The sequence below is a fragment of the Oncorhynchus nerka genome, linkage group LG26 (genome assembly GCF_034236695.1).
Source record: "Oncorhynchus nerka isolate Pitt River linkage group LG26, Oner_Uvic_2.0, whole genome shotgun sequence".
NCBI lineage: Eukaryota > Metazoa > Chordata > Actinopteri > Salmoniformes > Salmonidae > Oncorhynchus > Oncorhynchus nerka.
In genome coordinates this window covers 16016515-16042839 of record NC_088421.1, presented here as the reverse complement: position 1 = coordinate 16042839, position 26325 = coordinate 16016515, and the positions used below count along the sequence as shown (strand labels likewise).

Below are 26325 nucleotides of genomic sequence, written 5' to 3'. Positions count from 1 at the left end.
ACAACACTTTTTATGGATATCTTTAAGAAATGGCTTTCTTCTTGCCACTCTTCCATAAAGGCCAGATTTGTGCAATATACAACTGATTGTTGTCCTATGGACAGAGTCTCCCACCTCAGCTGTAGATCTCTGCAGTTCATCCAGAGTGATCATGGGCCTCTTGGCTGCATCTCTGATCAGTCTTCTCCTTGTATGAGCTGAAAGTTTAGAGGGACGGCCAGGTCTTGGTAGATTTGCAGTGGTCTGATACTCCTTCCATTTCAATATTATCGCTTGCACAGTGCTCCTTGGGATGTTTAAAGCTTGGGAAATCTTTTTGTATCCAAATCCGGCTTTAAACTTCTTCACAATAGTATCTCGGACCTGCCTGGTGTGTTCCTTGTTCTTCATGATGCTCTCTGCGCTTTTAACGGACCTCTGAGACTATCACAGTGCAGGTGCATTTATACGGAGACTTGATTACACACAGGTGGATTGTATTTATCATCATTAGTCATTTAGGTCAACATTGGATCATTCAGAGATCCTCACTGAACTTCTGGAGAGAGTTTGCTGCACTGAAAGTAAAGGGGCTGAATAATTTTGCACGCCCAATTTTTCAGTTTTTGATTTGTTAAAAAAGTTTGAAATATCCAATAAATGTCGTTCCACTTCATGATTGTGTCCCACTTGTTGTTGATTCTTCACAAAAAAATACAGTTTTATATCTTTATGTTTGAAGCCTGAAATGTGGCAAAAGGTCGCAAAGTTCAAGTGGGCCGAATACTTTCGCAAGGCACTGTACAAATGCATGCTGGGCCGGGCATGCCCCGAGCTCGTGAAGTGAGCTCTACTGGAGCGGGAGCGAAGGCCGAAGCTACAGCCTTTGGGAATCTTGCTCCAGTCAAATTGGGCACGCTACACTCGCCGCTCTGTTCCAACCTTTCTGCTCACATACTCCGCTTCAGGGGTCCTTCTGCCTGCATCAGTCCTCTCCTCTCCCAAATGGTGGAGTGAATGACGTCGGTGACATATCTAACCGTTCCTCTTTTCCCCTCCTTCTTTCTCCTCACAGGGAATTAAGCCGGACAGCTTCTTCAAAGTAAAAGTCCCTGAGTTGAAAGAGATCATAGAGGGATGCATCCGCATAAATACAGACCACAGGTAGAGTAATCAGATAGGAATTCTCTTTACTCACCTAACTTCAGACATCCGCTTTCAGTCTGGCACTGCGGGGGGGTATCAAATGTTGGATAGATTCTAGGTTGAAGTGTGTGTGTGTGTGTATTCTTAATGTGTGCAAACATTAGACAGACAGATTTGTTCCTCCTAGACAAAGGATATTATACCTGTCAGGCTAGTTTGTCTAGACCCTTTGTCGCTCTCTCTCCAACATTAATCTAAGGGCACTGACATTGGAACAAAATGAATTGTATCAGTCTCAGCCAACAACTGTGTAAATGCCCTGACGAAAACAGTTTTATGATTAAATGAGCTTTTCTAATTTCTCATTCTCTTTCAAAGCATTGATCAAATGATGTTGAGCTAAAAATAACAGTGAGAAACAACTTCAGACATACATAATTCAAATGTTGCCACATTACTATGGCGAGGGAACTGGGTGACACACATCGACCATCGTTAATGGTGTCAGGTTTCAGGCCTCATGGGCTTCCAATGAGATGACACCTGACCTGCTGTTAAATAGGGGCACATTACATTACACACCTATCCATCTCTCTCCTTTGGCTGTGTGTCAATAGTCTAAAGTGGCACAGAGTCTGACTCACCACATCCACCCACCTATAGTAAAATACTGTTGTTTTTATGTTTAGTTAATGACTATAAAAAGAACAGACTGAGAAAATACAGTAATATTCAATTCAATGGATTATAGAACTAAGAAAACAGTGGCCTCTCCAGGTACACCATCCAAGACCTGCTGGAACACACCTTCTTCAAGGAGAACAATGGCGTCCATGTTGAGCTGGCGGAGGAGGACGACACGGTGAAGTCTGGCCTGAAGCTGTGGCTGCGTATGGATGACACCAAGAAGCTGCATGGGAAGTACAAGGACAACAACGCCATCGAGTTCCTGTTTGAACTCTACAAGGATGTACCCGAGGAGGTGGCCCAGGAGATGGTGGGTTGTTGATGGATTTCCGTACCCCTTTCACATTTTGTGGATCTCAAGTGTCAAGTTCACTGATTGCTCTCACCCTCCCCCCTCCCTCTTCCTAATCTTCTCCCTCACCACCCCCTTTCCTTCCCTCTCCCTCATCCTCTCCCCCCTCCCCCTAGGTGGTGCTGGGCTTCGTCTGTGAGGCAGACTACAAGCTGGTGGCCAAAGCCATCCGGGACCGCGCTACCGCCATCAAGCGGCAGCGGGAGAAGCAGCGCCGGATAGCCGAGGAGGCCTTGCGCCAACAACAGGAAACTGTCATTGAGGAAGAACCAGAGTCGGCCCCCGAGCCAGAACCGCCCACCCCCAAACCTCAAATAGCCCTTCCCATCAAACCGCCCAACCCCGCCCCTGTCTCGTCAGCCCCTGACCAGTCTCCGCCCACTCCCACCGTGTCGAGGCCGGTGATGTCCGTGGCTAACAGCTCGGTGGATTCGGGGATAAACGCCAGCTTCACAGCAGAGACGGAGGAGCAGGAGGCAGACCAGCGTCTGCACTACAACATCAGACACGCCAGCTACTCCTCTGCCACATGTGAGGATACACTCACTATACCAGTGGTACTCAAACCTCTCCTTCGGGGACCCTCGGACATGAACTAGCTCAACTGATTCATCTATTCAAGGGCTTGATGATTCGTTAACAAGTTGAATCAGGTGTGCTAGCTCTGGAGTGGCTGGGGGTATCCAAGGAGAGGTTTGAGATCCGCTGCACTATAGTGCAATCACATGGTTATATATAGCAGAGACATTTATCCCAACCTTGTGTCGCTTCGTAGCTGAGCTCCTGAAGCTACACATTTGCCCACAGACAGCATGTGCAGTCGAGCCTTCTCATGTCTTGGCAACATGCAAAGTGCATTGGCCTGGCCTATAAGCATGACACAGATAGATAAGCATGGTCCACAAGTTTACCGTAAACAAGATATAGAACACAGATACCCTATTCACACAACCTTCAAGATATAGAACACAGATACCCTATTCACACAACCTTCAAGATATAGAACACAGATACCCTATTCACACAACCTTCAATATATAGAACACAGATACCCTATTCACACAACCTTTAAGATTAGTACCTGAGGCACATACTCACTGATATATGTGGAAGGTTTAGCCAAAACATGCTTCAAACATTCATTGCTCACATGCTCATGCCCTGGATTCTGTATTACAGTATCACAGTTGCACTGTGTGTGTATGTGTGTGCATGGGCCCACACGTTTCCTTATATCTGTACAGCTAAAGGGGTATCAGTGGAGTGTGTACTGGAAACTGTTGGCTCAACAGACTTTGCCTAGGGCACGTGCAACATAGCCCTGTGTAGATCCCATGTGTGTGCATGGGCCCACGTGTTTCCTTATATCTGTACAGGGGTATCAGTGGAGTGTGTACTGGAAACTGTTGGCTCAACAGACTTTGCCTAGGGCACGTGCAACATAGCCCTGTGTAGATCCCATGTGTGTGCATGGGCCCACGTGTTTCCTTATATCTGTACAGGGGTATCAGTGGAGTGTGTACTGGAAACTGTTGGCTCAACAGACTTTGCCTAGGGCACGTGCAACATAGCCCTGTGTAGATCCCATGTGTGTGCATGGGCCCACGTGTTTCCTTATATCTGTACAGGGGTATCTGTGGAGTGTGTACTGGAAACTGTTGGCTCAACAGACTTTGCCTAGGGCACATGCAACATAGCCCTGTATTAGATCCCATGTGTGTTTTAAAATATATCTCTTAAGTAGGCTAATCTTTTGCAGTTGTGCCTCTGTCCATTTGTTGTGGTTACCCTCGAGCCCTGCTAATCCATGTAGCCGTCCCTCACGGTGCCTGTTAGTGGAGCCCAAAAAGGACCCCTCCCTCAGGCCATGTTAGGATTTTTCTTTCCTTAACAAATAAAAAGAAACATTGAGTATACATTATTTCCAGACAAGACATATCCTTTACAGTATATGTTGAACACAGTCAGGGGTACATGACATAAAGAAGAGATTGATAACATGTTAACGCCTGTCTGTCTCTTCCCTCCCACTTCCCTTCCTTTAACCATGATGTCTCCATGGCAGCCGACTGCGAGATGGACGGCTACCTGAGCTCTTCTGGCTTCCAGGATCCCGGGGATTCCCCTCTCCAGCCTCCTATTAACTCCGCCCCTTCCTCCATCACTCCTGTTCCGTTGCCCCTGGAGATCCCTCATATCGAGGCCCTGGCCATCAAGGCTCCTACCCCTGACGCTCCACCAATCCCGGCTCTCCGCTTCCCCTCGGTAGGTAGCCTGTATGAAGGTCTTGAGGTTTATATTTCTATGGATGTAGAGCTCAACAGTCCAAATATTAATTATCATGACTTCTTATAACTGTTATATTTAAGCAATAAGGCCTGGGGGGTGTGGTATATGGCCAATATACCACGGCTAAGGGCTGTTTTTATGCACAACGCAACGTGGAGTGCCTGGACACCGCCCTTAGCCATAGTATATTGGCCATATATCACAAACCACCGAGGTGCCTTATTGCTATTATAAACTGGTTACCAATGTAATTAAAGCAGTATAAAATAAATGTTTTGTCATACCCATGGTATACGGTCTGATATACCATGGCTGTCAGCCAATCAGCATTCACGGCTCGTGCCAGCCAGTTTATAAAATGTGTGTTAGGACTCTTACACAACACATTTCAGTTTCTGGGCCCTACTAGTTATCTAGCGGGGATATGTGTTTATGATTAGAGTGATGAGTGGATAAGCCATTAAAACCCAGAATAGCCATGAGTGTGTAATTTTAGCACCCTACCTCAACAGACTATTCTGACCCTCTGTCCCTCCCCCAGAGTATCGCTGTATCCAACACTATCATGCCCCAGTCAGGAAACGCCAGTGGTTTCTCTTCTCCTGTCGACAGGTAACCCAAACACATGTAGAACCCCTCTTCCATGATGAGGGTATAAAGAAAGGCAAAGGCCTGCAACACACACCTTATGGCCAGTATCTAAATATAATGTGATGTGTGTATGGCAGTGTTGCATTCAAGACAACAAAGGCCCAACAAAGGAACAAACATTTCAAATGTTCTATAGAAGTATACAACCACTATACAAGCACTTTGCTGCTTTTATCTAGTTAAATAAAGGTTCAATTAAATAAATAAATAAAACTAAAATGGACTTCTTCTCTGTCTAATGGGTGGATATCCGTGCAGTTAACACACAATTATGGTAGTATCCATTAAAACAGGACAGGTGTGTGTGAACTTGAAGGCGATCTTTTATAGAGCCTGTGTGTGGTTCTCTATCCCCAGCGAGTCTGACGTGGCGAACAACACTTTGATGAATGATGCCATGTGAATGTCTGTTTAAAGAGCTCCATTGGAGTGTGCTTCCCTTTATCCTGTGTGACTCACCTAACACACACACACACACTCTCTCTCTCTCCCCCATCCTCCCCCTGCCCTCGTCCCCCAATCACTCCATTTCCTGTGTGCAATTAGAACGAGAGTTGAGCAAGAGGCATCAGAGCACTTCCTTCCCTTCAGGTGCCTTTCTGACTGTAATGGTCTCGGGGGAGAAGGTCAATGGTCTTAATAGGCTTTTCCTTCGGGGAGCTGGGTGGGATGGAAATAACCTTTTAAATAGGAGTTAGAAGACTCTCAGGGGTTTGTTTGGTCATACACTGCAGCCTCATTAATAATAACCAGTTCATTATTAGTTGTGTAGTATAAATAAGATTAGAAGTAGACATCTCCTGGTCAGTTGTCATAACCCACTTCCTGATTATCCCCACAGCTATGCCTCTGATGTGACGTCAGGCTTGAGTGATGGCAATGAGGGCCTATCAGAAAAGAGTGCCAACAAACGTACCGGTACCAAGCTCTTCAGGAGGAGAGCCCGCTCACGCTTACGAATCACTGGGGTATGGAATGTCTGTCTGTCTATTTCTCTGTCTCTCTGTCTCTCTGTCTGTCTGTCTGTCTGTCTGTCTGTCTGTCTGTCTGTCTGTCTGTCTGTCTGTCTGTCTGTCTGTCTGTCTGTCTGTCTGTCTGTCTGTCTGTTAGCAGTTGTAATGAATTAATCACATACAAAGAGGATTGCAATCCAAGTCATCCTTGGTCTTGTCAAGTGGCTACGTGTTCTGAGTGGATAAACACTTGTTTTTCTCCTGTCCTTCCAGTTGTCTGACAAAGTGGACCGGGTCGTGGAGTGTCAGCTCCAGACTCACAACAGTAAGATGGTGACCTTTAAGTTTGATCTGGACGGAGACAATCCAGAGGACATTGCTGCTGTCATGGTGAGTGCACTGTGTGTGTGTGCATGCATGCGCGTATCTTCAACTCAACCAATTCTTATCCACTGAGCTACTGTAATCTCATCCAGTGTTACAAAACATTGGCCGATTTTCAAGCAGAACCATAACTTCCCAGAGAACACAGAAGAACACTGTGCTTGCTCCTTGAGAATATAACATCTAATTATCCAATCAATGAAATAGTGTTTACTGTGTAAGAAAGTGAAACTGACCATGGATTCCAGCAAGATCTCTCACAGTTTTGGAAAGAATGTTGTTTGGCCTTGGCCCTGGGAACGCATGGTTAACGGTTTTGATTGAATATGCCCCAGTTATGGGGGAACATTTCCCTAGTTCTTAAAACTTCATAGCAGTTGCTCACATCATGGAGTTGATGGGATTAAAACAAGCTGAAAAAGACTGCAGAGAACAATTTTGCATTGGTGCAATGCAAAAAGTGAAATCTAAACAAGCTGAAATATCTTATATTGAGTGATAATTCATACCAAGGGAAATTATCTAACATCATTGGCAGATTGCATATTTTAACCTATAAAAGGCTTAATACAAGTAATTTATCTTATTTGAAGATATTTTCCAAGATATTTTACCTTAATATGAAATAATATAACATCTCTTGAAAAATGTCTTGAAACGAGATAAATTACTTGTATTATACCTTTTTTTGGTTCCATAAGCAAAATTAACTGCCCAAATAATGGAAACACTTCAAATGAGGGATACAAAGTATACTAAAATTAGGTGCTTCCACACAGGTGTGGGTCTTGAGTTAATTAAGCAATTAACATCCCATCATGCTTAAGGTCATGTACAAAAATGCTGGGCAGGCCATTATTTTGGCTAGCATGGCTATGCCCCATAGGATGACAATGCCCCCATCCACAGGGCACGAGTGGTCACTGAATGGTTTGATGAGCATGAAAACACTGTAAACCATATGCCATGGCTGTCTCATTCACCAGATCTCATGTCACGACTTACGCCGAGGTCGGGTCCTTTCCTTGTTCGGGCGGTGCTCGGCGGTCGGCGTCGCCGGTCTTCTAGCCATCATCGATCCACTTTTCATTTTCCATGTGTTTTGTCTTGTTTTTCCTCACACCTGGTTTCAATTACCTCAATTACTTGTTGTATATTTAACCCTCTCTTCCCCCCAAGTCTTTATGTGGGATTGTGTATTGTAAGTGCATGTGCATGTTTTCTCAGGTGCACGTTTTCTCTAGTGCGCGACGGGTCTTGTACCCATTTGTTTGTTTTTCTGGTTTCCGGTGGTTTTATGAATAAAACTTCTCCGTTGATTACCCAGTTTTGCTCTCCTGCGCCTGACTTCCCTGCCACCAGTTACGCACTCCCTTACATCTCAACCCAATTGAACACTTATGGGAGATTCTGGAGCGGTGTCCGAGTGTGTTTTCCACTACCATCAACAAAACACCAAATGATTCAATTTCTTATGGCAGAATGGTGGCGCAACACCCTATTAAGACACTTTATGTTGATGTTCCACTTTATTTTGGCAGTTACCTGTACAATGCACTTGGAATTTTAAGACCTGCGAAACTAGTTTCAAAACTAGTGTGTATGAAAGCTATCGACTCACTGCTCCAATAGCCATCTGCCTAAGTTGTTGCCCTGACACATGGCTATAGACTCCTATAGCGGCTAGGAGTCTACAGCCATGTTTCAGGGCTAGCTAAGTGGGTGTCTGTTATGAAATCCTGTCAACAACAAGCGAAGATGATTGTTGACTCACGTTCAAAATCTTCCTCTCTTTCTTCCCTAACTTTGTCCATCTGTGTCCGTGTTTGTCTCAATCGTCAAATCTGTCACATCTAACTGTTCCCTCACTCATATCTGTTTTATTGATTGAATGACTCATTTACTGATTGATTGACTGATTGATTTAACTCCCACAGGTCCACAATGAGTTCATCCTTCCCTCCGAGCAGGAGGGCTTCATCTACCGCATGCGTGACATCATCAAGCGTGCAGAGGCCCTGATGAGGAGGGGCGAGCCCCTGAGTCTGGGGGACGCTGCCCACCAGCTCTACCCCTACCTCAGCGAAGTGGGCACCCTGTCCGCCTCGCAGGTGAGTGCCATAGAAATATACATCAGTGGTCAGTGCCACGATGCCAGGTTTTTTATTTTTTTATTTCACCTTTATTTAACCAAGATAAAGTAAAGCAGTGCGACACAAACAACAACACAGAGTATACATGGAATAAACAAACGTACAGTCAATAACACAATAGAAAAAGTCTATATACAGTGTGTGCAAATGGCGTGAGGAGGTAAGGCAATAAATAGTCCATAGTAGCGAAGTAATTACAATTTTAGCAAATTAATACTGGAGTGATAGATGTGCATATGATGATGTGCAAGTAGAAATACTGTTAATATGCTGCCCATTGTTGGCATGGTTACAAAACCAATAGTTACAAAATAGTTACATAACCAACCATCTATACTGAACAAAACCATAAATGCAACATGAATGCAACAATTTCTAAGATTTTACTGAGTTTGGGTTCATATAAGGAAATCAGTCACTAGAAATAAATTCATTAGGACTTAATCTATTGATTTCACATGACTGGGCAGGGGTGAGCCTGGGAGGGCATAGGGCCACCCACTTGGGAGCCGGTCCCAGCCAATCAGAATGACTTTTTCCCAACAAAAGGGCTTTGTTACAGACAGGAATAGTCCTCAGCACCACCCCTCCCCCTCCTCAGATGATCCCACAGGTGAAGAAGCCAGATGTGGCAGTCCTGAGCTGGTGTGCTTACTTATGGTCTGGTTGTGAGGCCGGTTGGATGTACAGCCAAATTCACTAAAACAACATTGGAGAGGCGGCTTATGGTAGAGAAATGAACATGAAATTCTCTGGCAACAGCTCTGTTGGACATTCCTGCAGTCAGCATGCCAACTGCATGCTCCCTCAAAACTTGAGACATCTGTGGCATTGTGTTGTGTGACCAAACTGCACATTTTAGAGTGGCCTTTTAATGTCCCCAGCACAAGGTGCACCTGTGTAATGATCATGTTGTTTAATCAGCTTCTTGATACGCCACACCTGTCAGGTGGATGGATTATCTTGGCAAAGGAGAAATGCTCACTAACAGGGAAATTAACAAATTTGTGCACAACATTTTAGAGAAAAAGCTTTTTGTGCATATGAAACATTTCTGGGATCTTTTATTTCAGCTCATGAAACATGGGACCAACACTTTACATGTTGCATTTATATTTTTGTTCAGTGTATATACAGTGTGGAGAACAAGTATTTGATACACTGCTGATTTTGCAGGTTTTCCTACTTACAAAGCATGTAGAGGTCTGTAATTTTTATCATAGGTACACTTCAACTGTGAGAGACGGAATCTAAAACAAAAATCCATAAAATCACATTGTATGATTTTTAAGTAATTAATTAGCATTTTATTGCATGACATAAGTATTTGATCACCTACCAACCAGTAAGAATTCCGGCTCTCACAGACCTGTTAGTTTTTCTTTAAGAATCCCACCTGTTCTCCACTCATTACCTGTATTAACTGCACCTGTTTGAATTCGTTACCTGGCTGGGATGGGCTACAGGACAATAGGCAAGCAGGTTGGTGAAAAGGCAACAACTGTTGGCGCAATTATTAGAAAATGGAAGAAGGTCAAGATGACAGTCAATCACCCTCGTTCTGGGGCTCCATGCAAGATCTCACCTCGTGGGGCATCAATGATCATGAGGAAGATGAGGGATCAGCCCAGAACTACACGGCAGGACCTGGTCAATGACCTGAAGAGAGCTGGGACCACAGTCTCAAAGAAAACCATTAGTAACACACTATGCCGCCATGGATTAAAATCCTGCAGCGCACGCAAGGTCCCCCTGCTCAAGCCAGCGCATGTCCAGGCCCGTCTGAAGTTTGCCAATGACCATCTGGATGATCCAGAGGAGGAATGGGAGAATGTCATGTGGTCTGATGAGACAAAAATAGAGCTTTTTGGTCTAAACTCCACTCGCCATGTTTGGAGGAAGAAAAAGGATGAGTACAACCCCAAGAACACCATCCCAACCGTGAAGCATGTAGGTGGAAACATCATTCTTTTGGGATGCTTTTCTGCAAAGGGGACAGGACGACTGCACCGTATTGAGGAGAGGATGGATGGGGCCATGTATCAAGGGATCTTGGACAACAACCTCCTGCCCTCAGTAAGAGCATTGAAGATGGGTCGTGGCTGGGTCTTCCAGCATGACAATGACCCGAAACACACAGCCAGGGCAACTAAGGAGTGGCTCCGTAAGAAGCGTCTCAACGTCCTGGAGTAGCCTAGCCAGTCTCCAGACCTGAACCCAATCGAAAGTCTTTGGAGGAAGCTGAAAGTCTGCATTGCCCAGCGACAGCCCCGAAACCTAAAGGATCTGGAGACGGTCTGTATGGAGGACTGGACCAAAATCCCTGCTGCAGTGTGTGCAAACCTGGTCAAGAACTACAGGAAACGTATGATCTCTGTAATTGCAAACAACGGTTTCTGTACCAAATATTAAGTTCTGCTTTTCTGATGTATTAAATACTTATGTCATGCAATAAAATGCAAATGAATTACTTAAAAATCATACAATGTGATTTTCTGGATTTTTGTTTTAGATTCCGTCTCTCACAGTTGAAGTGTACCCATGATAAAAATTACAGACCTCTACATGCTTTGTAAGTAGGAAACACTGCCGATTTTGCAGGTTATCAAATACTTGTTCTCCCCACTGTAAGTGGTGCACACCTCCAGTCCTTGAGGGCCACAGTCCTGATTTTCGTCTTGAATTTAACAATGGGATTGATTTCTATCTGGGAAAGGAGGTATTTGCACTCTCCAGCCAGTCAGTAACATCAATCAACTGCCTGGTGAAAAATCTAATCAGCACGACTGGAGAACTCAAAGACCAGAGATATGCACCCCTGAGACAGATGGTTGGTTTTGTCTGTTGTTGTTTTGTAAGTTGTGCACTTGTTGGTCCCACTTACAATGAACAACAACTTTAAGGCCCTGGGTTATTTGCCCCTGATCTTAAGAACAACTTAACAACAAAAGCAAGTGCATGGCAATCCTCTGCAGCAAGACAGCATATGACATGGAGTGATTTTAACAGTTGATTGGTTGACTTGCTTTGTGATTGTATTTCAGCCGAACTTACATGCGCATGGACTCGAACGCACACATTCCTCTTCATCTTTGCCCGGTAAGGAAGATTCCCTGTGTGCATGTGCAATATATATATATATAGATGTATGTTTCTATAGTGCCTATAGAAAGTTCTGCACCCCCTTGAACTTCTTTCACATTTTGTTGCGTTACAAGGTGGGATTGAAATAGATTTAATTGTATGTTTTTGTCATTGATCTACACAAAATACTCTAATGTCAAAAGCAAAAAGAAAATTCTACACATTTTTACAAATTAGTAAAAGTTTAATAACTAAAATGTAGTCGTTGCATAAGTATTTACCCCCTTCCTCTGTCCCCCATACATACAACATCTGTAAGGTCCCTCAGTCAGGTATTGAATTTCAACCACAGATTCAACTACAAAGACCAGGGAGCTTTTCGAACGCCTCATAAAGAAGGGCAGTGATTGGTAGATGGGTAAAAATAACAAATCAGACGTTGATGATTTTACAGCGACGACTACAGTTCAATGGCTGTGTTGGGAGTAAACTGAAGATGGATCAACAACATTGTAGTGACTCTACAATAATGACCTAAATGACAGAGTGAAAAGAAGAATACAAATATACAGAATACAAATATTCCAAAACATGCAGATGTATGCAGCATGCCACTAAAGTAATACTGCAAAGAAACCACAACACAGGGATACAATTTTTGGCCTAAATGCAAAGCCTTATGTTTGGGGCATATCCAACACAACACATCACTGAGTAACTGCCTCCTTATTTTCAAGCATGGTGGTGGCTGCATCATCGTATGGGTATGCTTGACATCGGCAAAGACTGGGGAGTTTTTCAGGATGAATAAAATGGGATGGAGCTAAGCATAGGAAAACCTGCTTTACGGGACAATAACCTACAATACAAAAAAAATCTGCACTGGAGTTGCTTACAAAGAAGACAGTGAATGTTCCTGAGTGGCCAAGTTACAGTTTTGACTTAAATCTGCTTGAAAATCTATGGCAAAACTTGAACATTGCTGTCTAGTCATGATCCCCAACACCCTTGACAGAGCTTGAAGAATTTTGAAAATAATAATTGGAAAATATTTCACAATACATGTGTGCAAAGCTCATATGAGACTTACCTATGAAGACTCACAGCTGTAATCATTGCCAAATGTGTTTCTAACATGTAGCAACATTCAGGGGAGTGAATACTAATCAAGGTACAGTGGGGCAAAAAAGTATTTAGTCAGCCACCAATTGTGCAAGTTCTCCCACTTAAAAATATGAGAGAGGCCTGTAATTTTCATCATAGGTACACTTCAACTATGACAGACAAAATTAGAAAAAAAAAAAATTCAGAACATCACATTGAAGGATTTTTAAATTAATTTATTTGCAAATTATGGTGGAAAATAAGTATTTGGTCAATAACAAAAGTTTATCTCAACACTTTGTTATATACCCTTTGTTGGCAATGACAGAGGTCAAACGTTTTCTGTAAGTCTTCACAAGGTTTTCACACGCTGTTGCTGGTATTTTGGCCCATTCCTCCATGCAGATCTCCTCTAGAGCAGTGATGTTTTGGGGCTGTTGCTGGGCAACACGGACTTTCAACTCCCTCCAAAGATTTTCTATGGGGTTGAGATCTGGAGACTGGCTAGACCACTCCAGGACCTTGAAATGCTCCTTACGAAGCCACTCCTTCGTTGCCTGGTCGGTGTGTTTGGGATCATTGTCATGCTGAAAGACCCAGCCACGTTTCATCTTCAATGCCCTTGCTGATGGAAGGAGGTTTTCACTCAAAATCTCGCGATACATGGCCCCATTCATTCTTTCCTTTACACGGATCAGTCGTCCTGGTCCATTTGCAGAAAAACAGCCCCAAAGCATGATGTTTCCACCCCCATGCTTCACAGTAGGTATGGTGTTTTTTGGATGCAACTCAGCATTCTTTGTCCTCCAAACACGACGAGTTGAGTTTTTACCAAAAAGTTATATTTTGGTTTCATCTGACCATATGACATTCTCCCAATCTTCTTCTGGGTCATCCAAATGCTCTCTAGCAAACTTCAGACGGGCCTGGACATGTACTGGCTTAAGCAGGGGGACACGTCTGGCACTGCAGGATTTGAGTCCCTGGTGGCGTAGTGTGTTACTGACGGTAGGCTTTGTTACTTTGGTCCCAGCTCTCTGCAGGTCATTCACTAGGTCCCCACGTGTGGTTCTGGGATTTTTGCTCACCATTCTTGTGATCATTTTGACCCCACAAGGTGAGATCTTGCGTGGAGCCCCAGATCGAGGGAGATTATCAGTGGTCTTGTATGTCTTCCATTTCCTAATAATTGCTTCCACAGTTGATTTCTTCAAACCAAGCTGCTTACCTATTGCAGATTCAGTCTTCTCAGCCTGGTGCAGGTCTACAATTTTGTTTCTGGTGTCCTTTGACAGCTCTTTGGTCTTGGCCATAGTGGAGTTTGGAGTGTGACTGTTTAAGGTTGTGGACAGGTGTCTTTTATACTGATAACAAGTTCAAACAGGTGCCATTAATACAGGTAACGAGTGGAGAACAAAGGAGCCTCTTAAAAAAGAAGTTACAGGTCTGTGAGAGCCAGAAATCTTGCTTGTTTGTAGGTGACCAAAAACTTATTTTCCACCATAATTTGCAAATAAATTCATTAAAAATCCTACAATGTGATTTTCTGGATTTTTTTTTCTAATTATGTGTGTCATAGTTGAAGTGTACCTATGATGAAAATTGCAGGCCTCTCACATCTTTTTAAGTGGGAGAACTTGCACAATTGGTGGCTGACTAAATACTTTTTTGCCCCACTGTATATGAGTGTTTTATATTTCATTAATCTTGACAAATGTTAGAATTTGTCTTCCACTTTGACATTACAGAGTATTTTGTGTAGATCGTTGACAACAAATGACAATAAAATCCATTTTAATCCCACTTTGTTACACAATAGAATGTGAAGAAATCCAGGGGGATGTAGAATTTCTATAGGCACTGTATGTCTGTAACTATGTTTTTGCACATTGTACCTTAGGGGCCATAATGGAAATAATTATCTGATTTTATTGCACTATCCCTGTCACGTTTGTAAATGTATGTACTGTGTGTATATGTACTTTTTTAACCTGGTAATAAAATCAATCAATCAATCAACTGAGTTGAATTGGTAACCTAAGCAGCACAGTGACGTCCATCACATATAGATTTGTCATCAGTCCCCACAAACACATCGATACGGTATGATCAATGTCACTTTGGTGTATCTGCGCATGTTTAAGGGTTTATTTGTCTCTGTGGGCCAGACTTTGCTGAGGGCAGCGTTGCTCAGCTCCGAGGTTCGTCTCCTGTGGCGCCTGTTGGAGACTTCTACATCGACCCAAAGGCGGTCCCTTCTGTTCGTCCCCTCCGCTCTCAGTCCTTCCAGACCACGTCAAGTACGTACCACACTCCAACCCCAGAAACACTGGCTGGCTGCTCACCATCAACCACAGTAACAAAAACCTTTCATTTATAGCTGGAATCCTTAATTAGGTGAAACTGACACGTCTGTTTGGGATGTTACAATAACAAAAAAGTTACTGCAAACAACAAACACTGTTTTTTTCCCCCTCAGACATCAGACTTTGAGTCTTAGACTTTGAATGCTTATTACAGTAGTAGTTTGAGCAGTGGTTTTGATATACTTTGATATTGCCAAAGTATATATATGTTTACCAATCGGGCATTGAGATATGCAGAATAAGAAGGAAAGAAGATTTCCATTAGAAACAATAGGCCGTCTGGCAATTGGAGTCAAAACATGTGATACTCTATATGGGCATAAGGTTATTCGAAGAACTGGTATCCCCACTCAGACACACCCACTCACCTCTAGTGTTCAGGTTTACTGTAGAGCAGAGTGCTATCAGCCAGCACTGTGTGTCACTTCCTCCTCTCAGGCACCTCACAGTCTGAGTTCGCCCCACAGCAGGGTCCCCTGGGTATTTACCTCAACCACCCAGAGGGGGGACGGTTCAGGCCTGAATGCCCTCTCTTAATCTCTCATTCTCTCTCTCTCTCTCCTACCCCCCTCCAGTTGCTATCTCATAATGTTTACTGACCGATACAGTGGGGATTTTCCCTCTCTGTCTCAGCTCTACCTAGAGTTGCCATTCAGTCTCTTTTAACATGTGTGAGGTTTATATGCAGCTGCAATGTGAAAGACGAGTTAAGTGAGTTACATAATCCATCCATCATTGACACATTTGAGCTTTTGTTTATTTGTGTTTTCTTTAATTACTTTTGACACTCTGGGCGAGTCAAATTTCCTTTTGACTGCCATGATTTCATGGGAACCTGTGCTTAACTGAGCTGAAGTTGTGCTGCAGAATTATATCTCTGTCCATTGGTAAGATTGAAAAAGGAAGGAAGTATCTACATTTGTGAGAGGAAAAGCGAATGTAACCAATACTGTGTCACTGTATCTGTATCTGAGTGAAAATAGGTCTTCCCTCATGTGGTCCAGTTTGATTTATGTTGTAAATAACTGATTGGTTACTTTAGATGTGGTGCTAGGCAGAAGGGAATGCTGTCTACGTAACATAAACTCTTTAGAACAGGTCTTTATTCTGTTTGTGGATGGAACCCATTCAACCAGTCATAAGTCAGATTGTTGCCCTACTTATGAGTCTAACCCCAATATTCCTTATGTGTCTTCCAGGTTCTTCCCAGACCTTCCACCCGCCTGCTTCCCATTACCCCCAGTATTCCCACCCCGAGGCCGTGCCTCCCGTGATGCCCCTCAATCAGCTGCCTCCCCTGCCCCAGCAGTACCCCAAGCACCCCTATGTCCACAACACCCACTTCCCCTTCCCTTACCCTGTCACCCAGAACTCCTCAATGCCCGCCAGCGCCCCCTTCACCCCCGAGACCCTCCACCGGGTCCTAAGCAACTCCAACCTCTCCTCCTCTTCCCCATCCCCTTCCTCCTCCCCGGCCAAGCCGGCCACCCCAGGGCAGCAGCAGAGGGGTGAAATGTTACCTCTGAGCGGTGAGGTAGTGGGCAGTACCCCCCAGCCTACCCCTCCAGCTCAACAGCAGCAGAACCCAGGCATGTGGCCCCCAAACAGCCACAACCAGCCCCTCTTTTCCCTGGCCAACGTGTTGTCCCTGGCAATGAGCGTGGCCCAGTCCTTCATGCCCCCCACCTCCATGCCCAGCGGTCTGAACCCAGCCCAGTCTGGCTCCTACCACCCCTCCATGTTTTGCCCTCCCCAGCTGATGCCAGGGGAGAGCCCCTACCAACCCCAGGGCAAAATAACAGCAGGCCAGTATCTGGACATGTACCAGCAGTATGCAGACACCCAGGCTCTGCACCAACAGAGCCTGTTGAAAACCAACGTAGCCCCAGGGTCACCCCAGCCTGGCGGGCTAGTGGATGGGACTGCATTCAGGCAATCTGGCTCCAGCCTCTCTCCTCCAGGATCCAGGGCGAGTCCCCAGATGTATTGCCAGCTGGGGCCCAGGGTGGGGTTCCAGGAGCAGACAGACAGCTCAGCCTCCACCTCTATCACCAGCTCCCCCTCCTCCTCAGCTCCAGACAGCCCACAGAGCACCGTGAGTCACTTAATAAATATGTGCTCATATACATGAAGAAGTGTATACTGTAGGATATGAATTTGCTTCAACCTGTGTTGCCTTACCTTTAAAACCTCAAACCTGTTCCTCTACAGTGTTGTATAGATTAGACACGCCTGTAACATGTTTTGGCATAGTGTATTATTACAGTACTGAGCTGGTAAAGCTGAAAAAATGTTGTTATTTTACCCTGCAGGTGTCTTCACCCAGGCTAAGAACTTCTTCCACCCTGGTGGTGTCAGAGTCGGGAGCAAACGCTGCCAAAAACAGACTGTCACCTATCTCTGAGGGTAAGCTCTCTCTCCATGCCATACACCTTTTCATTGTGTATGCATTTGGAATGATGAGCTAATAATAGTCAATCACGTCAATTCATTTTTAATTCATGTACATTTTTAAAGCACTGTCTGTTTCCAAGGTAGCCGATATGTCAGGAAAAACCACATTGTATTTTTGCACCTACTGTGTCCATGGCAACTTAATATACGATACTGTGGATCACTAATTTATCAATTCACTTTTTACTGTGTACTTGTATGACCCCAAGGTACTCTCTCAAGCAACATGACTTAAATCATTGTACAGTTAAGTCTGCCCCCCAAGTGCCCAACCTGTAGTATGAACTTTGATGAGAAATACTTTGTTGTGTAGATGAGTAGGCTGGCTTAATGTCAATGACTTTCTAGACACCATTATAATACGTAATGTGAAATAACTCTCACTCTCCCCCGCTCTCTTCTTCTCTCTCTCTCTCTCCCTCCAACAGAGAAAAAGCCTACAGTTACCGTCGGCCGTTTCCAAGTCACACCCAGCAGAGAGATCCCTGCAGCCTCCGCTAGCCCAGCCCAGGATCCTCCCCAAACCCACCCACAACACCAAACCCCGCCCACTGTCACCGTTAGCATCAGCCCTTCCTCCCGGGACAGTGAATCTGATACCAGCACCGAGGAGCAGGGGGGCGAATCAGAAAGCAGCATTAGCACTGTAACCGTGTCCCCTCCCCAGCGATCCCCCGGCGGGCCCCTGTGTAACCTAGACATCGCCCACTCCTTGCCTGGAGGCCCTAAGCAGACAGAGCAGGAGGACCAGCAGGAGAGTGAGGAGGAGCCCGACAAGGAGCCCGACAAGGAGCCAGACAAGGAGCAAAAGGAGGGAGGAGGAGGAGGAGCTGAGGAGAAGGGGGGGCCGGAGGCTGAGCCTGAGCCTGTGGGAGGGTACAGCGGGGAGCCCCCAGTTTAGCGGGAGCAACCTAAACCAGCCCTGGATGAGCTACACACGCAGCGCCTCGTATGTCAGCAGTGACGAGACAGAGAGCGAGAACGAGGATATGTGCGAGGAGCTACAGGAACTCAGGGACAGGTGAGTGGAGGAGAGGAGGCGCACCATTTCTGTTTTTGAAGTTAAGTCTCTGAGGTTGTGAACAAACACACAGTCAAAGTACAAAACGTTAGTCCACCAATCAAGGTCACCGGTTCCTCCACAGTCCTCCAAAACAAAACAAACGAGTTATGGCCACACTGTTGATAGGAAGTAGAGGTGTGTCTTTATCACTCTAGTTGAATTAAAAAGACTTCAAAGAACTGTTGACATCAACATTTGTAATAAGGTCATAAACATTGTCAGGGTAGCCTAGTGGTTAGAGCGTTGGACTAGTAACCGGAAGGTTGCAAGTTCAAACCCCCGAGCTGACAAGGTACAAATCTGTCATTCTGTTCCCAGGCCGTCATTGAAAATAAGAATTTGTTCTTAACTGACTTGCCTGGTTAAATAAAGGTCAAATAAAAAAATTTTAAAATTCAGTGGAGGCTGGTGGAAGGAGCTATAGGGGGATGGGCTCATTGTAATGGTTGAAATGGAATCAATGGAACGGAGTCAAACATGCGGTTTCCATACTGTCCCATTTATTCCATTCCAGTTATTACAATGAGCCTGTCCTCCTATAGCTCCTCCCACCAGCCTCCACTGTCATCATTAGAGCATGACATAAGGTTTTGAACATTCTTAGAACTTGGTTTGCCAACACCAAATGGTCATTAAACCAAAATTATCTTCCAAATTTACAACCTGACTGAAAACACAAACACCAATTCAAGCTAACTTAATAAAACTCTTCTTACCCCTGACCTTGACCATCTTCTCCTTTCTCAACTCTTTCCCTGTCCCATGCACTCTCTCTTGTATTCTCTCCTCCTTGTCCTCTATCCATGTTCTGTGCCCTTTCTCTCTTTCTTCTTCTACTCCCCCCTCTCTCTCTCTCTCTCAGGCACCTGTCAGAGGCGCAGGCCCTCCAGCTCACTCAGAAGAGGGAGATTGAGGCGCTGTATGAGCAGATGGGAAAGGTGCCTCCCCCTGGCATCATGTCCCCCGCCGCGATGCTCAACAACCGCCAGAGGCGCCTCTCCAAGAGCGGCAACTACCCCGGCTCGCGTAGGAACAGCCTGCAGAGACTGGATATACTGCCCCCTGCAGGTCAGTTGGTATTGTAGTAGTTATGTTGCTGTCTGGTTGGGAGTTCGTTATGACTTAGCTATTCCCTCCATGTCTTACAAACATAGGGATCATGCGTAAAAACTCAGTCAGTGGCAGCAGCAGTGGCTCTCAGGAGAGGTCCAGTAAAGGGGTGACCTTTGCCCCCGACTACAACCGGATGGTGAGCAAGCACCCTGTCTGACCCATGATCCCTGAACCCTGACCTTGTTAGTCTGAACAATAACGTAGAACATTTTGACAGGTGTAATCCTTCTAAAAAACCTGTGCAGTGATGAAAATAATATGTTAACGTAGTCACCTTGGTATTTCTTTGTTAACCTGCTTGGTTACTTGGTGAACACACTACGCCCTCTGACCTCTAACCTCTCTCCTACTAGTGAGACTCGTCTCCCTGTGTGATCCGGAGGACAGGGGGTTGGGGCAGGTGATACTGTGGCCAGCCGCCTACCCTCCCAACCACCAACCAGGAAGAGAGGGAGCCCAATGATGACCAATAAGTTGCCAAGCCCAGTGCTGAACAGATAGCTCCCAGCCTGAGCCTTGGGATGGGGAAACCGGATGGCCAGAAGACATGGGCCTTTTCTCAATTGGATTTGCTCAACTCCTGTGTCCTCTTTCCTCTGTCCTCTCTCCTCTCACGCCTCCTTTTGAAAAAGGTAATTGTGGAGAGGTAGCAAGGAGAGACGAAAATGAGCTTGCAGGAAATTAGACTCCTTCTCCACTCAGGCAAATTACGTTTACAGGGGTGGATCCCAAAATAAATGTGTAGAGTGATAAAAACAAATGAAGTTAGTTGTTCAAGACATTTTATAGATACAACTACAAGTAGCATATTGTTTGTAAACATGTGCATGCTTTTCTCCATCAAAAAAACTAAAGCTGATTCAAAGGGGGTGTGGCAGATTTCTATATTATTCGGTGAAGGACTCAGGTAGGACACACATGACTATCATCTATGAAAGATGGCTAACAAGGAGGAAGAAACACTTCTGTTCGCCTCGACCACTTATCAGTTTCTGAGTCACGGAGGAGAGAGGACGGAGGAGAGGTTGGAGGACGGACTTTTTCCCAAATGAGAAAAGGCCATGGTCATCCACACGATGGGCCTCACTAAACACTCCTCCTAACGACGATAGATAAGGATCCCATTGTCAGAGCACCAAAGCACCCTATCTGCCATCTGGTTCATGTGCAATACCATGAGTTAGTATTGTGACACCAAGCCAAGGAAGTCCCCCCGTTCTTAAGGATGCTAAGCTTATATAGCTGTGTGTAGCGTCAGGTCAAATGGAAAGTGAGGATAGGAAGGCTTAAGGTGTGTGTTTCTGCGTGTGCTCTTATGCGGATGCTGCCTGTGCTATTCCTGGAAAACACGTCCCAGAAGCCCTGCTCTCTCCTGCACTTCGTCATCCAACTGCTGCAAGCAGGAACTCCTCTTAATACAATATGACCCTATTCAATCCGAAGTGCTGAAGATCTGCTTAATGTTGCGATTGACAACTAAAGGCAATGTTCCTGCGGTCACGGAGACTGTATTCACGGTAAACGCTGCATATGTCTGCTCAGGAGATAAGATAGCAGGATGAGATGTAATCATTGCCTCAAAACAGTGTATTTGTATGGTTTATAATATTGCATAAGGAATGGGATGAACAAATATGCATCTATCTAATGTATTGACCGGCAAGTCAGGTCAGCAGTTTTCCATTTTGCAGCTCCGCTTACTTGGTGTGCCGGGTGAACTAAATCAAGTACACCTAAATAAGAGTCAATCCAAGCTGCCTGCAAGTATCAGCAAAACATCAGAGCTGTATTTGGTGTAAACAAATGTTCATGAAGCAACACAAATCACACATGGTGCATGAAAAACTAAATGTCACTTTACTGAACTTACACTGAACAAAAATATAAACGCAACATGTAAAGTGTTTGTCCCATGTTTCATGAGGTGAAGTAAAAGATCCCAGAAATGTTCCATATGCACAAAAAGCCTAGTTCTCTAAAATGACATTTGTTTACATCCCGGTGAGTGAGCATTTCTCCTTTGCCAAGATATTCCAGCCTCCTTCATCCTTCAAGAAGCTGATTAAACAGCACAATCATTACACAGGTGCACCTTGTGCTGGGAACAATAACAGGTCACTCTAAAATGTGCAGGTTTTGTCACACAACACAATGCTACAGATGTCTCAAGTTTTGAGGGCATGTGCAATTGGCATGCTGACTGCAGGAATGTCCACCAGGCCTGTTGCCAGAGCATTTAACATTAATTTAACATTAATTTAAACCGACTCCAACTTCGTTTAAGAGAATGTGACATCCAACCAGCCTCACAACCACATACCACGTGTATGGCGTCGTGGGTTGAGTGGTTTGCTGATTACAACGTTTTGAACAGAGTGATCCATGGTGGCGGTGGGGTTATGGTATGGGAAGGCATAAGCTACGGACAACGAACACAATTGCATTTTATCGATGGCAATTTTCAATGCACAGAAATACCGTGACGAGATCGTGAGGCCCATTGCGAGACCCATTTTTTGTTAAGGTATCTGTGACCAACAGATGTATATCTGTATTCCCTGTGATATGAAATCCAAAGATTAGGGCCTAATGAATTCATTTCATTTGACTGATTTCCTTATATGAACTGTAACTCAGTAAAATCTTTGAAATTGTTGCATGTTGCGTTAAATTTTTTGTTCAGTATACATACACTCCAGGTCTTATAATATACTACACATTGTTCATTTGTTACTCACTTTCTATGGCCAAGTAGTAAAGATACTGGGTGTCACTTATCAGCCTTCATTTTTTAAGCAAAGAGTGGACGCTTATGCTTTAAAAACGTATTTTAATCTATGGATTGATACAATGCACTTTCCATAGGGGTCGTTCACTATTGCTATTGAACAATTGCGTACCTATAAATAATAGCGGGGTAAAGATGTATAGTTATATATTTTAAATCGGTATGCGTGCCTATGCATTTAGTGTTGGTCATTATTTGATTCATGACAAAGACCTGAAGCTGTGAAGAATTCTGAGCTATTTGCCTTAAAGTATGCAGATGGGGAACGATTGTAGTAGAACACATGAAATATATTACTCAGATTGTGTTCTTCTATATCAAGACATCAACAGTAAATATACAATATATATTTAGGATGTCAAGAGCTCTATTTTGTTGTCAATCGTGTTTCTAGAAAACATACTGCCATGCAGATTCTGTGCCTTTAATATTTGTTTTTTACCTTTCAAGCGTGATTGTTTCCTAAATCATATTTGTAAATATTGCTAATAAATGACAATTCAACATCATGCAATGTTTTTATTTTTTTATTTTCTCCCCAATTTCGTGGTATCCAATTGTACTTGACAGTACTTTACTATTTATATTTTTGACAACTTGTACTTTTTACTCCATACATTTTCTGTGATACTCAAAAGTACTTGTTACATTTTGAATGCTTATTCCAATTCACACACTTATCAAGAGAACATCCCTGGTCACCTCTACTGCCTCTGATCTAGCGGACTCACTAAACACAAATGCTTCATTTGTAAATGATGTCTAAGTGTAGGAATGTGCCCCTAGCTATCCGTAAATTGAAATTGAAAAAACATAACATAAGGAATCTGGAATCTATTTTAGCAATTAAAATGACTTTTGATACTTAAGTATATTTAAAACCCAATACTTTTAGACTTACTCAAGTAGTATTTTACTGGGTGACTTTCACATTTACTTGAGTCATTTTCTTTACTTTTACTCAAGTATGACAATTTCCACCACTAAATGTACCTCAATAGGTAGTACTTTCACACAATGGAGAAACCTAATATTCCACAAATGACTCATTTCATTGACAGGTTTTTGTATTAACATTTTAGCTTTTTATAACAAACAAATGTCTTTACAGTTTATAGGGCTCAAAAGTAGCTAGAAATTAATATTGGTACAATAGAAAAAAACATGCTGGTGCTTCTAAATGTTATGATCCTAACTTTAAATCGGGTGCACCTGTACTACCAATGAAAAATGTCAAGCCCATTTTTCTACCAACCTACTTTCCGATACTTCCTTAATTCCTGACTTGGAAGACAGCGCATGTCTTCTAAACATCAATGGCTAGTTAGAATTTAATTTTAAAATGTTTTTGCTCCATTAAGTAATCCAGCAATGTGTATGCTGTCATCTTGTCTATTTAAAATCTTCTCTCATTGATTGAGACAGCTGGGTGTCCACCCCAAAAGGCCCTATATCAGGGTCGCAACTTTGGTTTTAGAAGTGGGGGGGACAATTATTTTATTTTTTTATCCAGTGGGATACACATTCCAAACAGCCTAGTTGACTGCACAGAGGTATCCGTATGGTCCTAAAGCACACCATTGCTTTGTTCTGTATCACATTTCAATGATAAAACTGGGGGGGACAAAAATACGATTTCAGTACGTGGCCCCCCCTTCCCCAGTGAAAGTTGCCCCCCTGCAATATATTGACCAGATACTTAGTATCTGCTCTAACAATTCAAATAAATGTCTTAAAAAATGAAAGGCAGTCAGGAGCCGGCAAATCAGGTGGGCCCATTTTAGCCCATGAGAGGGCATATGCAAGTGAACAACAGGTACAACTCCGATATAGTTGCCAGGATGTCATGTCCTCCTTATATCAGTACACCCGTACCAACCTATGCATTACAAAACTTATTTTCAATGAGCCAGATGTAGCAAATAAGCCACTACATTTGTTAACCAAATTTGACACACATTGACCTGCATACAAAAACTCCTCAGGTAGTCAGCAGAAAAAAAGGAAAACACCACCTGCTGGAGAAGACAGATTTGGGCCCAGTTATCTATCTTGCTTCACATCTTCCTCTCTGACACTCACCTGTCTCGATCAATGAGTGTTCGTGCTAACTTGGATCCTTAGGATGTCCCTACCCTTTATATTAACTTCAATGGGGGATGGTGACTTCCAAGGAATCCAGATTGCAAGGACCATCAAATGAGAATATTTGAAATAGACAAGATGGTGTACACATTTTTGCTTTACTTCATGGAGAACAAAAATTGACATTTATTATTTAATAACAGAGCATATTCTAAATGTAATTATAAACTGGGTGGTTCGAGCCCTGAATGCTGATTGGCTGACAGCCGTGGAATATCAGACGGTTATGACAGAACCTTTATTTTTACTGCTCTAATTATGTTGGTAACCAGTTTAATAGCAATAAGGGTTTGTGATGTATGGCCAATATACCACGGCCAATGTGCCTATTGGCCTTATACCACACCTCATTGCTTAAACAAACCACTTGCAACAAGCCAAGGACGTTTAGACGCATGCGTTGTCTTCCAAGTCAGGAATTGAGGAAGTATTGTCAAGTAAATGTTTGTCAAATTCTCCGTGCTACGCTTTACACTAAGTAATAACCGCTATCATCCAGCTGGAACAGTTGTAACGTTAAAGGTCCGACTGAGATATGTATGGCACCCTAGATGGAAGGATACACATGCCGATGACAAACGCCCGGATAGCTAGTCCAGCTATGCGGTTGCGACTACGTATTTTTAGCGCGTTTTTCTTCCAAAAGTCGAGATCTTGTCTTTTCCTGAGAAGCTGTTTCTGTGCCGCTGTAAGTTGCTCCTTAGAAGCCATTTCAGTGTTATTATGTGTCTGATAGAAATGACGTACGTTATTTTATGTTCTTTGGTTTGTGACTGTACTGGACAGCCCAGCAACTGGTGCATTTCCGCCCTCTATCGTTTTGGAGTAGCCTACAAAGCCCACACCTTCTGGCTGCGTTCCAGCACGTTTTTATTGCAGTCGCGCTGCGCAGATCACCAATTAGTGGAAAGTAGACTTTACTCCAGCCATTCACAGTTAATTCAAATGATATTATTATATCTAAACGTTGTCTTCAAAATCAAATCAAATGTAATTGGTCACATACATGTTTAGCAGATTTTATGAGTGTAGTGAAATGCTTTGCAAATACTTTCAAAACTTTGGGGTAATGATTTGCAGGGTGTTATAGGCTAATTATTGTCATCACGTTGTCAATTTCATTCATCCTCAATCATTTTCAAGGTAAAATAAATAATTGTAAGTGAGGACTTGGTGGACTGTATATTCTTTAGGTTAGGTTTTACTTCATGTGTTCGTTCTGGTAAGGGCACAGATGACTGACAGGTAGGATTCCAGTTGAGGTGGTTTACTAATGCCGAAGATGCACCAGCACGGAACAGCACCACACAGTGTGTGTAGTATGAATGAGCTAAGGCACTTAGTGGTCTGGCAACTTGCTTTAACCAAAGTTAAAGTGTGTGTGTGTGGTATATGAACAAGGACACACACTGGTCTTGGCTAACACAATGAAAGCTAACTGGTGGGAAAACACAAGGATGGCTGTAACTTTCTCTCACTTGACTACTGATCTTCTTCTCTGAGCTGTAGATCGCCCAGCATGCTCTGCTCCACTTCACCGGTGGCTATATTTGATGAACTAACATTACTGATATGATTAACTACAAATACTTCACAGCCTTTTGGACAGAAACA

The 26325-nt window shown here is 43.7% G+C and overlaps 1 protein-coding gene across 1 annotated transcript in view; it reads left to right on the top strand.

Annotated features, from left to right (window-relative positions):
- Positions 1-23075, top strand: part of LOC115110526 (serine/threonine-protein kinase WNK4-like) — an 89568-nt gene extending 66493 nt beyond the window's left edge. The window contains 17 exon segments of the mRNA XM_029636263.2: positions 1055-1143; positions 1903-2122; positions 2281-2695; positions 4230-4429; positions 4995-5065; positions 5946-6072; positions 6331-6447; positions 8379-8552; positions 11639-11693; positions 14951-15082; positions 16348-17243; positions 17461-17554; positions 18031-18418; positions 18420-18623; positions 19528-19733; positions 19820-19914; positions 20132-23075. Coding sequence (XP_029492123.2) covers positions 1055-1143; positions 1903-2122; positions 2281-2695; positions 4230-4429; positions 4995-5065; positions 5946-6072; positions 6331-6447; positions 8379-8552; positions 11639-11693; positions 14951-15082; positions 16348-17243; positions 17461-17554; positions 18031-18418; positions 18420-18623; positions 19528-19733; positions 19820-19914; positions 20132-20134 — 3486 coding nt within the window. The 3' untranslated portion in view covers positions 20135-23075.
- Positions 23076-26325: the final 3250 nt, after the last annotated feature.